Source organism: Ixodes scapularis, unplaced genomic scaffold (assembly GCF_016920785.2).
Source record: "Ixodes scapularis isolate PalLabHiFi unplaced genomic scaffold, ASM1692078v2 PGA_scaffold0__279_contigs__length_252992795, whole genome shotgun sequence".
NCBI classification, from domain to species: domain Eukaryota; kingdom Metazoa; phylum Arthropoda; class Arachnida; order Ixodida; family Ixodidae; genus Ixodes; species Ixodes scapularis.
Genome location: NW_024609835.1, coordinates 27,180,634 through 27,193,481, shown reverse-complemented (window position 1 = coordinate 27,193,481; position 12,848 = coordinate 27,180,634). Strand labels below are relative to the sequence as shown.

The 12,848-nt window shown below is 47.0% G+C and overlaps 2 protein-coding genes across 2 annotated transcripts in view; one reads left to right on the top strand and one right to left on the bottom strand.

The window, feature by feature from the left end:
• The window catches only part of LOC8051240, a 103,856-nt gene extending 99,393 nt beyond the window's left edge, over positions 1-4,463 (top strand). The window contains exon 22 of the mRNA XM_029967524.4: positions 4,221-4,463. The gene's annotated coding sequence lies outside the window, so the exon portion shown is untranslated. The remainder of the gene's footprint in view (positions 1-4,220) is intronic.
• A 4,509-nt stretch (positions 4,464-8,972) lies between these two features.
• LOC120846131 lies at positions 8,973-12,349 on the bottom strand. Its single transcript, XM_040217809.3, has 2 exons — positions 11,306-12,349; positions 8,973-9,521 (listed from the first exon to the last, which is right to left on the bottom strand). Exons 1-2 carry the CDS (start codon positions 12,071-12,073, stop codon positions 8,973-8,975), a joined length of 1,317 nt encoding a protein of 438 aa, XP_040073743.3. The 5' UTR covers positions 12,074-12,349.
• Positions 12,350-12,848: the final 499 nt, after the last annotated feature.

The window sequence follows — 12,848 nt, the reverse complement described above, 5'->3', positions numbered from 1 at the left end:
ATGGAAGTAAAGTATATGCTCTAGTAATTTGCAAGAGATGGAGGTTAATGATATTGGGCGATAATTAGACACAGAAGAGCGACTACCCTGCTTAAAAAGGTTGAACGCATACCTCAAGCCTACGCAAAAATAAATATTGTCGCCGTTGTCGAAGTTTGACTATGGTTCTTCGCTGTGCACAAAGGTAATCCTTGCTTTCGTCTAAAGTGTTTTAGGTGCCGCATTTCTCTCGCTTTTACGAGTGCGCGACTATCGCCTTTGGGAGGGTTGTCTTCCAAAACAACACTCGGGTTGCTGGGATTGCGAGATTGCGAGGCTGCTCGGGTTGCTGGGATTGCGAGGCTGCGCAGTGCTACTCCGCTGGTATCTTTTCCCGCCAGCGTGATGGCCTTTCGTTTAAATAAAACCTCCTTGCAGAATTTTCGTTTTGTTTTTCCATCTTAATGACAGACACGAGACCGTAGAAACGGGAGAATTCGCGTGATACTACAGTAAAACCTCGCTATAACAAAATGGGATATAACAAACTAATGGATATAACAAAGCAATCATAATTCCCCTTGATTGCTTATAGTGGGAAGAAATGGACATTGGCTATAACAAACTAATGGTTATAACGAAATAATTACGACCGCTCCTTCAACTTTGTTATAACAAGGTTTTGGTGTATTACCAAAATGGTGAAGGTAGACAAACGGTCACAGTGGCATTGGGGCTAGTCACCTGATACCGAGTATAGCGTTTTTCTCTTGATTTTCGGTTTTTAATTTCGATTGTAACGCGCATATATTTTAGGCACCGATTTCGCCGAAAAAAAGTGTGCGTCAATTGTGCAAACGGGCATCTATTAAAGGGGCCCTGCAATCATATTTAAGCGTCTACTTTTTTTGCGGTTTCCACGTCTCTTGGGGTTTGGGCAAGCCAGCGGCCACGGAGAGAGTAACTAAATATCAGTGCGTCATATTTTAACCGGACGACGCGGAAACCTCCTCCACCGACGAGGGCGACCCGCGGTACCGAAAGCACACAAAATGTGACGTCTTTGGTCCTGGGCTTGCTACAGGTCAGAGCCTCTAAAAGCTTCTTTTTAGTCGAAATACAAAATATAAGTGGCATGAACCGTTTAAATTATTTATAAAAGTAGTTTTTGTTCAGTATTTTAGATCAGAAAAAAAAAAAAAAAGAACGAATGCAATTCATAAATTACGGAAACTAGAAATGGCCCGTTGACATAGCCGCCACCAAGCGGCGGAAAAAGCGACGCATACTAGAAAGGAGTAGTGGGATCAGGCGCCGACACGGAAAGGTCCCGGATGTACGCGGCGGCGCTGCGGTCGTATGGGCTGGAGGATCCGACCGGCTTCGAGCATTCCGAAGGCCTTCAGTGGGAAGCTTTGTCTTGCGGTTTGGCCGTTTCGCAGTATGGCAGCGCAAAGTGGCTCCCATTCTGAACTGATCTTTACCCCGTGTTTGCTGTCGTTTGTGGCCAATAAAGTGTCATGCCGAATTAGTATTTAATCGCGCAGCAAATGCAATGAGAGCCTCTCTGTCTGCCCGCTGCATACAGCCTATGCAGGACATGCTGTAGTGGCGCCCTCTCGCGCTGTCGACACAGAGTGCAGCAGTCGTGAGCGCTCGATAACCTCACTACCCCTCCTCTAGTTCACGGCCACTCTCAAGCAACCAAGGACGTCACGAGGGAGGTTATTTTTTGCTTGTTTTTGCAATTTTAATTTGCCTATAACTTCTAAAATAAAGGGAATTTCGAGCAAAGAAAAGTTTCACTAAGTTACTATGTTCAGTGCACTCAGGTTCGGTTCAAATTAAAAACCAGTAAAACATTCCTTGCGGGGGGGCCCCTTATAGTCACGACGGAGGAGCAGTTTTGGTTGCATTGCGAGTCGCTTTTCTAGTGACCTTATACCGTATTTGCACGAATATAACACAAGTTTTTTTGTTTTTTTTCAAAATTACATGCTCCAAAACGCCTTTCGCGTTATGTTTGGAATCTAATTCAGCCACGAACCGCGTGAGTATGGAGAAAGCCGTCCCTCCGGCTTAATGCGGGAGATTGGGTGAAAAAAGAAGGGGGGGGGGGGGGGGATTTATTAGCTACTGGGCCACGTGAAGGGGAGAATAGAAAATATAAAAAGAATTTTTATCACTTTCGTGTTTGCACAATGCACCCCGAAAAACACGCAAAACAGTGCGCCATGCGGGAATGCGGGCACCGGCCAATTCAAGTCAAATTAGGCCAGGCCAAGACCACCCACTGTGTTTAAGGAATCAAGCAACACAGGGTGTTTGTTTATACGGAGGGACCAGAACAAGAATGAGTAATCGTGTGTCAGTCCCAGCAGTCTTTCTTCTGCCTGCGCATTTTTTAGTTTCTGCTCCAGAGTGGTCTGCTGTTTGTGTGTTGGTGCTTCTACTTTGCGCCTTGCTTTGCTTGTGGGCTGCCGTGGAGCTCACGCCGAAGAAAAAGGAACTACCAAACAAGCGACGCCGTGCTGCTGCATATCTGCGAAGTTACCAAGTGGATTGCAAGTGGAAGGAACTGAGCGGTTAGGATGAGTGCAGTCAAAGCATAAACTGATATTTCTTCAATATCCATTGCCTTTTCACTTCTGCTATGCCCTTGCTTGCGGTAAATGTATGCGGCCTTGGCTCGCGTTATTATAGTAGAATCTTTTAGGGGCGAAGCTCCTTAGGGTCTAGGCTTGTCGGTCTGGCGTCCATGCTCACATCGATCTTGCTGGTGCTCGTGCTCATGAGCTCACGTGCTCGTGTAAAACAAAAAAAAAAATTAAAAATTAAAAAAAAAAAAAAAAAAATGTTTGCGCAGTTGACAGGATTTGAACCTGTGCGGGGAGACCTCAATGGATTTCTAGTCCATCGCCTTAACCACTCGGCCACAATTGCGGGACAAGTAGGGGGTTTTGAGATGTAGTAGTAACGCAAGAGCTGGGGATGTCATGGATGAACGTTGCATATAGCTGCTCAACGTCTATACAGGAGAGGGCGCTGCGGTCAAATGCGTATATAATTGCGTTAAACTTTGCGTGCATTGGCTCAACGTTTCTAGACGAGAGATGTTCAAATGCGTATATAACCACATTCCATACCACACATTCTCTTTCTGACATGGATGAAAATGAACAAAAGGCTCGGCATGCTGTGGCTCAGTGTCTACGCAGACAAGCACCGCCAGAGCTTTGCCCCAATCAACATCATTCACCTTGTGGAGATGCGGTCAATTTTGTTTTTTTGAGCACATCAAAACGTGCCCTCGCATTATATTCGTGGTCGCGTTATTCGCGCAAATACGGTATACATAATAGACTGGAATATTCTCATGATTTTTTGTTCAAATTAGAGATTTAGCGAGGGTACTTTTGTATTCTGGGAAGATTTATGTAAACTTCTTTATGAACTTATTTTTTACGTCATCTTTCTGGTTTAGTTATTCCCTTCACATAGGTTCCATCTGTGCGATGGCATGGTGAACGGAGTAGACTAAGCTCAGCTGGATGACCCTAATGAGTTTCATTACATTACTTCTAAGGCTTATTTATCATTCGAAATAGAGATTTCTGTTATGAAATCCTACGTATAAATTGTCATTGATATAATAATCAAGTGACAAAAAGTTTGTTTTCATCTGAATTAAAAATTTCCAGTTGTATTACAACTTTTACGACTTCAATGAACCATCAGCTTGGGGTGCTCAATAATATTCTGTTTTAAAGTGATTTTCGTGGAATTTTGGTTTACCTTTGACTCTGTAGCTAAAATAACCATTCGCAGCAGTTCATACAGTCTTTTATTCAGAATATGGTTGTCGTGCATGGTACTTCTACAGCCAATAGCTAGTTCGGTGTCTGAGCAAATCAAACCTGTCATGCAATTGATGATAACACAAAGTTGCACTGAATTATGGGAAGGCAAAGTAGACAATGTCTCTTGGTGGACTGGCCAACACATTAATCTTAACATATAATATTTGCAGTAGTAAGTGTAAAAATTAAGTGTAGGTAAACTTATGCTCTAAAAGTTACATTTGCTGCTTCAAAATGACTGCAACATATTGAAGCCACGGAAAATGGGCCAGGACGTTAGTTACTTCGTTACCTGTGCATTTTTGTGGAGGAGTTTGTTATAAAGGCATCTTACTGTAACCTTAGATTGTAACAGTATTCTTTGCATGCTTTTCTGTGAAGGTTTCGTTGAGCTGCTTGGCTACTCGGTGTCTATCATCCAGAGAAACTGATGGGGTCATGAAGGCCAGCGTCTCCAGCCGTCTGCTCACCGCATGCCCAAGAGCAGCAAGACTTGGCAATGCGTCCGCCTATCCAGTGAGGGTCGCCTGGCCGCCAGATCGTCCTCATCAGGAAAGGCAGGCACAGCAAGTATGCCGACCCGTTGCAGCTGTACTGGGAGGGCAGCAGTTACCATCTTGTCATATGGAGTGAGTAAACAAACTTGTAAAGTGCCACATTTACTTGTTCACAAGAGACTCTTGGTCCTTCAGGAGTCACTTTGTTTTGATTTTCGGCTCATTCGAGATGGGGGGACAGTTCTGGCAGTTGTATGTACAGTGCTTTGGGAAGGAAACCGTTGCATATAAATTCAAGGGGTACCGTGTATTGCCGCGTATAAGACGATCCGAATATAAGTCGACTCCCCCTAATGTTAGACAACCGCCAACCGAAAAAAAGTTTTTTTTTTTAAAGATGCAAGTTATGCCACATGAATATCACATTTATTCACATAGAGGTAGGTGAGGTCTCCCTATGGGCTTGTGTCTCACTCGTCGTCGCTCGTCACAAGGACGCAGTCATTGCTGTCGCTGCCTTGTGGGTCAGCGGGGCCGTACGGGGGAAGTGGCGTTGAAATCCCGCACTTGGAGAACGCTGCACGGACCATGTCCGCAAACAGCCCATACCAGGCATCGTTCACCCACTGGGACACAGTGCTCAACGACGCAGGCTTCACACTACCTGTCGGTGTCTTTGGGTTATCCTCCTGGGCCATCCGCTCGTTGTAGAAGGCCCTGACGCGGTCCTTGAAGGGCTTATTAAGAACCACGTCAAGGGGTTGAACGATGGATGTCATCCCCCCCCGGGATGATGACCAGGTCGCATGCTTCGTTGGCTATAAATCTCCTTGACACGGTCCGTGATGTGTCCACGGAAAGAATCCAGGACGAGCATGCTCCGGGGCTTAAAGGGGGGATGGTAGGGTAAATGGGTCATCTTGGTTCCAGCTTTGTATCTCAAAACCTATTGCATATTTTCACTTGAAATTTTATGAGCTGAATAGTTATACTTCTGGGCTTAACTTCCTGTAGTTTTTTGCTGCAAAGTCTTTTCAGGGGTAGAGCGGCCGCGCCTTTTTGCGCCAGACGCATTTGTCTGCGCCATCCTGCGCCATGTTTCGGAAACTGCGCCACAGCCAATACCTCGCGCCATTATGCACCAAATCGCAAAATGTGCGCCAAAAAAATTTTATTTTGTCTTGGTTTCGGTTTCTATCGTCTCGATTGGCCCCAATAATCGCGTTTAGCTTGGTCGGAATTGCAATCTTTTTTTTTTCTTATTCTCCCTGTGCATCCCGAGTCGTAAGTGTGCGAAAAAGACTCAGGGGTCGGATTCCAAGCGCTACACCACCTGCCACTGGATTGTTATTCTTCAACCATCAGCGGTTAAGCAAGTCGGCCGAGGTGAGGTCGAGTCGTTAAGCGTCAGATTGCCTGAGGCTCTGCGGCCCGGGATCCGGATGTGAGTCAGTTGAAAACAAATGAGCAGAAGATTCTTTTCAGCACTTCATCGGTCGAAGTTGGAACCGCATTCCCACAAGATAAATCGTGATTTGATAGAACTGAAACGTGGTCCGATCCGAAACCTTGCCGGCCAGCAGCTCTCACGCGAGTGGTAGATCTGCTCGGCGTACTTCAACCTTGCTCTTGCTTATCGCTTCGAATATGATAACTCCGTTAATCATAGTCTGCTGCTTCTATTTTGAGTTGCACAATATGAAAAACTCGAAATTTGTTGCCCTGTTCCTCTGCGCAACTGCACGTCCGTTGCTTAAGCATGTCACGTGGTTCGCGCAGATAATCGCTGTCGAGCATCTGTGGGCTGTGCGATAAGCAGTGCTGGTTTCCATTTGGAGCAGCTGAAAGCCACTCAGAAAATATCAAGGCTCAGAAGGTTCCAAGTTTTCGCATCTGTTACACTGTTATGCCATCTGCCTAGGTCCCTAACCGCTCATGTTTATCTGTGCTGCTGAGCACAATTGAAATTGCTCCCGTGCTTGTCGAAGACACAAGCTGAAGTGCAATGAAAACTGATCTGAGCTGCTCCTAGCCTGCTCCAGAAGGTAGTTTTAGCTGCTCCAAAACAGCTGTTTCAGCTGCTCCCGTGGCTGCTCCCAAGTACATTTCATGAGTTCCAGCCCTGCTTTTACACTTCTAGCAATCTATTGTAAAATTTTGGACAGAGTTCTAGTTTTCAATGTACCTTTTCTCAGCAACAAAATATAGGATGCCAGATTCATTTGGCACATATATTCCATATGTCACTAGCTTTAAATCGAACCTAAGAAAGAAGAGTTTGTACATGCAGGACGCAAGAAAAAAAATATTACTCTTACCTGTCATGACCCATAAGAAGAGAACTTTTAAATTTTTATTTTTTTTCAACTTTATAATATGGAGAGTTCTAAGAGGTTTTAGGTTCGGTCTATTGGCAAGGCAGTTTACTGTAAGCTGTAAATGTTTTAGTGCAATCGGAAGAGTAGTTTCTTTGTAAAGGTACATCAAAGTTCAGAAAATGGGCAAAATGGCATTTGAAGAAAAACACAATTTTGTTTCCCCATTTATCGCGAATGTTCAAAAGGCCCCAACAGAATACATGTCTTTTCCTGCTTTCTTGGCATCCCCCAAAGCCTTTCTTCAGGTTCCTCTTCCTTCTGCGTCGTTCCTTACTTTCCGTGGAGCTGCGGAACTCTGCCTTCTCAACACGCTCCTTGTCAAGCCTGCTGAGAGCGATCTCACAAAATACACCTGGTGTGATGCCAAGTGCATTCAAAACAGCATTTCGTGCTACATTTCCATCATCATAGTGAGCCACAGCATCACACGTGGTAATCTTCACTGTGTCCGCACCAACAAATGTCGTCTTGGGGCAGCGGCACCAGATGAGCTCATTGAGTGATTCATTAGTGTTCTGGGTCCTGCCATGGAGGCACTTGCTGAGAAGGCCTGGTGAAGACAAAGCCTGAAACACTGGCTTGATTGCTTCTAAGGCAGCAGTTGGGAGGCTGTCTCTGTGTGAATATGTCTCGGGATTGCCCTCACTGAGGCTACAGTTGTACCCACACCACGATAACGGTCCATTAGGGCACAGTCCGTGGTTTGGCTTTTCGTCCGTGGATAACTTGTGAAAGTATATCGCCCACACAGCCTTTCGCATCTTTTGCAAGCTGTCAGTACAGTGTAGACCGCATATAACGTATGTCGCGGGAGTCGCGAAAATCCGCACTATAAGCGGTACCGCGCTATAACCAAAACATTATTTTTTCGGGCCAAAATACATGCCATGAGACAACTTACCTTTGTAAAAGAATTTATTTTATGTTAGATGAAAAATAAAGCTTAGTTTGAGGAAAGTCTTTATTTCACCAGACTAGTACAGTTCTGTCTCAAGTGTGTCACACATTTTAAAAGAAATTAGCGGCTTTTCCTGGCGCAGCCTTTTAACGGCGTCGCGGGTTGCGGACGGTTGTTGCGAGCGTTCAGTATTGGTAACCCTAATCACTTTTCTCCGGAGATGAAAACGCGTGAAAATTCGCATCCTTCATACGGTACGCGCCAGTAATGCCTTGAACTTGAGCACACGCATGAAATGCGCCAAATAAGAAATCCGGACAATGTTCGAGGACACAAATGCTTAGAAATCACCACTGTAGTCGAAGTAAACAAACACGACGACACGGGCGTTTCTGCCGTCTTGAGAGCGCCGCCACGACATCGCCGCATGAGTAGGTGGATCTTCCCTTCTAGTATGTGCTGGGTTATCATAGCGACACACAACGAAAATTCACAGTCAAGGATAGCGCTTTTACGCGGAATGATGAGATGAACGCCGTCTACGACGACGATCACAACCGACGCCATGTTTGCGGACAGAAGCAGCCGGTCCGCGACCGGCATGCAACGCGTGCGAGCACTTCTCGACCTGCGATTGGTCTGTCGTTGCGGTTTGTTTCCAATGCAGCGGAGGGACGCACGCACGTGAACGACACGTGCGTGCGTCCCTCCGTCGCTATGGAAACTGAAACCTCTCTCTTCGCTTCTCCCCGCTCCTTCGAGCCCAGGTTTGCCCCGCGAGTGCCGCTTGCGCCGTCAGCGCCGTTATCAAGTGTCGCACAGGGAAGCGTGCTCGCTGCTCCGGCCGTCAGCGCAATCGGCGGGCTGTGCCAGAAATCACACTATAACCGGTATTTCCCTTCGCGCGCCTGCATTTTAAGCGGTATGTAATTACATGCAGTTCTATGGGAGACGAAGTGGTGGTTTAAAAAAACCGCATTATACCCGGTCCTGCACTATAAGCGGTTACGTTGTAAGTGGTCTATACTGTATTGTCACGTATAGCCTTGCCATAGTAGAACTGTAGGGAGTCAATGTCCTTCTCTGTCAGACGACCTCTTCCAGACAATGTTAGTCCATCTGAGAGTCTCTTCCCCTTCAAGCTTGTCTTCATGTTTCCGAGTCTGGTGCCCATACGCTTTTGCACATGCCCCACACACTCGTGTTTCTCCACATCTTTGTTGTACGGCTTGGATTCCTTCACAGCGAGGAACGCCTTGCTGTCCCCGTCACCAATATACGTGGTATACATCAGGCCATGCTTTTCAATAGATCGTGCATAGATCTTGACAGCCCCTGCAGCTTCCATACCTCCGGATGATCAACTATGTGTAACCTTGCACTCTTGTTGGTTGTTATCTGTGTGCTGTTTCCGGGCACAGACATGGCAGAACTTAGTCTCCACTTCACAGTCGAGCACTTTGCCCGTGTCTGCTGATAGGAGTATGACAACACCATGCAGAGATGAATGTCCTCTCTTCACCCATGTTCCATCCACAGTGACGGCTATTTCTTGGTGTTCATCACTTCTATGCTTTTCATCCTTAATCTCTTCACAAGCCCGAGCCATGCTTTCAGAGACAACAGTTGCTGCTGCATCAAGTAGCCGTGTAGTGTAGGACGCAAATTTTGTTGGAGGTGGTGGCATGTTCAAAACTGTGCACATCACGCGGCCAGCCTGCAGTCCTTTGCCACATGTTTGCAGGGCATAAACAAACCTTTCATTGATCTCAAACATGCCTCTTTGAGATCTCTTGGACGTCTTGAACATGTTCGACTCACCACATTCAGTGCAAGAGACATTTATGGTAGATGCCAATCCACTTTTCCCATCAGCGTCTTCTAGGTGGAAATCACCTTTCTTGCATTTCTTGCATAAGGCAGACTCTTAAATGAAGTCACGAAGGATCTCAATATCAATTGATGAAATCCTAGTGTGCTAGCTTCGCCCACGTTAAAACTGTCACTTGAGTCACTTGCACCGATTTTCGAAAAGCTCGCACTACGACGTGCCGGCTCCTTACTCGTACCCTTCTTCACAAATTGGTTACCTTGGAACTTTCTCTTCCTCGTCCACTTCATAGCCATTCGTGTCATGTTGGGGCACAATAACGCAGAGAAATAACTTTGAAAATCGGCAATATGCAGGCAAAACTGTACGCACAACAAAGAAACAACAGAAAAAAAAACAAAAAAAAAGCTACGCTGCAATACGGTACAGAAGCTACTAGGCAAATTTGCAGTGACGAGTAATAAATATGCAATAGATTGAATGTATTTTATATTTCAAGTAATATTATTTATTATAATAAAAAATATGTTGTCGAAAATAAGTAAAACAACTGTCAAAAATAGGTAAAACGACATATAAACAAACAAGCGTGCCTGCCATTTTTAAATACCAGGGGGCATCGCTTTTGGCGCCATATGTAAATGGCTTGGAGCGCCCGTTCGCGCTCGCTGCTGCACGGTTTTGCTCCTCAGGCTGTGTATAAGTTTTTGGCGCTCAACTCGAGAAATTGATTTTTTTGGTCGGTTTACCCTACCAATCCCCCCTTAGGGTGGTGGTGGGGAATGAATATGAACTTTCTTATATCTAGAGATATCTGAACGAAATTTACAGGGTGTGTTTATAGCACAGACATAAGAGTAACTGCAAAGTTTCATGGAGCTGTGCATATTATTTCTCAAGTTACAAATATTTATCAAAATCGCCCATATGCATTCCTTATCCCACGCCTGGAGAATTTGAAAAAGGTAGTGGCGGCGTAAAATTTGTTATGATGACCCCTGGATAGGTTCCCGAGGGCATAAAAGAGCCCTTTTTTTTAAATTTCTTTGTTGAAAAATTTTAACGCAACTTTTAGTTTTGTGTAGTCAATGAAACCCACATTCATCAAGTTTAATTTTTTTATTATAAATTTTTAGCACAGTTTTCTAAGAAAAGGGCTCTGTCATGCCCTCACAAAGTTATTTGGGAACAGAATAAAAAAGACAGCACAAAAATCCATTCATCAGTTCCTGAGATATCGCTGGGACGAGCAGCCACAGCAGTGAAAAAATCCATTCTGAAAAAACAGCACTTGAAAGTTGCACACAGATTTTCAGCTTTAGAATGACCCTGCAGAATAGTCAGAAGTTTTTTTGCGCACTTTCTTCTTGTTCCGCCTTTCCAACTTCTCTTGATGTCATTTGCTGGCCTTGTGCAGACGTAGGGCATCTTTCTCGGCAGCTCGTTGGAGGGCTAGATGGGCCGGCTGAAGTCCCACTGCGACCGATATTTCTGCAGTTGCCTCGTAGCAGCCGGGCATTGAACCTCAACACCGCTTCATGCAGTGCAGTTTCAATAGCGATCAGCGATGCATGCTGTTCTTTAGGCATCAAAGACCACAGGGCAGAGTGGAAAGACTCAGATGGATTCTGAGTCTTTGCTCCTCAGCAGCACTGAAGCAGAGAAAACTGCGACAGGCGTTGGTAGACGGGCAGCATAGCTGCAGCAACGTAGGCTGGGAGTTTGTGCTTGTGCTGGGGCTGTGGCTCACCTTTTGCCTCGGCAACTCTATGATGGCACCACGATTGAGCTCCCTCCGGGCAGAGTTCCTGGCGAGGCTCCTGGTATGTCGACGTGACATGATGGTAGGTGGCCATAACAGCACGCTGCATCGCTGCCACGTCCTTGGAGTTGTTTCGGAGGGCCCAGCCATAGTAGTCGGTAAGCTTGTCGATGAGGGCCTTCGTCAACCTGTCCTTACCGCTCAACTGCTTGTCGCTGTTCTGGACAGGGTTGCGCAGTGCCGTTCCCATTCTCTTCTGAACATGGTTCAAACACTCTTCCTTCACGATGGGGACTAGCCCGTAGACATTCTCTTCTGTAAGGGCGGAGAAGGTCCTGCTGTCCTCGTCGGAGGCGAGTGGTGTATACCGCAGGTCGTGCTTGGAGAGAGAGCGCTTGAAGAGGGTCAGGGCCGCCTCGACCTCCATCCTCCCAGATTTGGCGTCCGTGTTTTTCTGGCAGACATGATGCATGTGCCAGCTGTCATACCCTTGATCTCCAGGCTTGGGTCCTGTTTGGCACCCAAGGCACAGGTTGGATAAAACCACGGCGTCCAAGATGAGGCCTGTGTGGTATTCTATGACTGACCCGACTTCGATGTGAGATGTGTGCCCTCTCGTGTGCCATGTGCCGTCGTACACCACGGTGATATCCTTGCAAAACCCCGGGTCCATCTTCTGACAGGCTGTCTTCACCGCGACAGCTGACTCGGCATAAAACTTTTTCATGCATAGGGCCTCTGGCTCTTTGAAAGTCTTCTTCAGGTGCTCCTGGAACGTTTTGTGGTGGAGACCTCTCTGGGAGACGTTCATAGCTGCCCAAAAGTCATTGAGAGCTGTCTGCCCCTTTCCTATCTGCTTGATCGCCATGATGGAACGGATGTTGGCTTCGAAGGCCCTCGAGCCTTGTTAGCGTGGCTAAGTCCAGGAACCTGCAAGAATGCCGCAATAGGGGCATGCGACCTCAAGTTTTGCTGCCAGTCCGAGTTTGGTGCCTTCTTGGTCTGTCAATCCAGTCCCCGAGCAATGCTTGCACACTGTGCAGCAAAGCAGGTTGCTCAAAACGTCGATCTGAACAAGGCAGAACTTCTCACCTTGGCTTGTAGCAGAGGCAGGTGGGGATTGGGCAACATGGCTTCAAACTTCCTCTGGGTTGTGTGGTCGGTTTGCCTTGCTGCATACCCGACCCGAGGAATAACACGGAGCCAACGGTTTCAACAACAAGAAACTACATTTAATTGGACATGGACAAGACGATTAACATTGCTACCGGCGCTGCCGGAGTCCAAGCAGCGACTCCCCGTGCGCCGCCTCTGATCTGCCTTATCAAGGCGGCGCATCCGATGTGCGCGTGGCTGGCGTGACGTCGCCGCCACGCGAGAAAAGTTCGGCTTGAGCCTCGCAGTCGGGCAACTTGGCTTGGGAGCCGCCAGGGTGCCCACACTTCCCCCCCCTCAAGCTTCGTCCGGCATGTCGATGACGGAGACGTTGTGGGCGTCAGGGGGTGGATGGCGCTGTTAGGCGGACTGACGTTGTAAGTCCGGCCGGCGCCTGCTGGACGAGCGCGGCGGCTGCTGACGAGCGCGGCGGCTCGGTCAGCTCCAGCTTGTCGCTTGTTCGGGATCAGGGCTCCACCAGGTGGCTG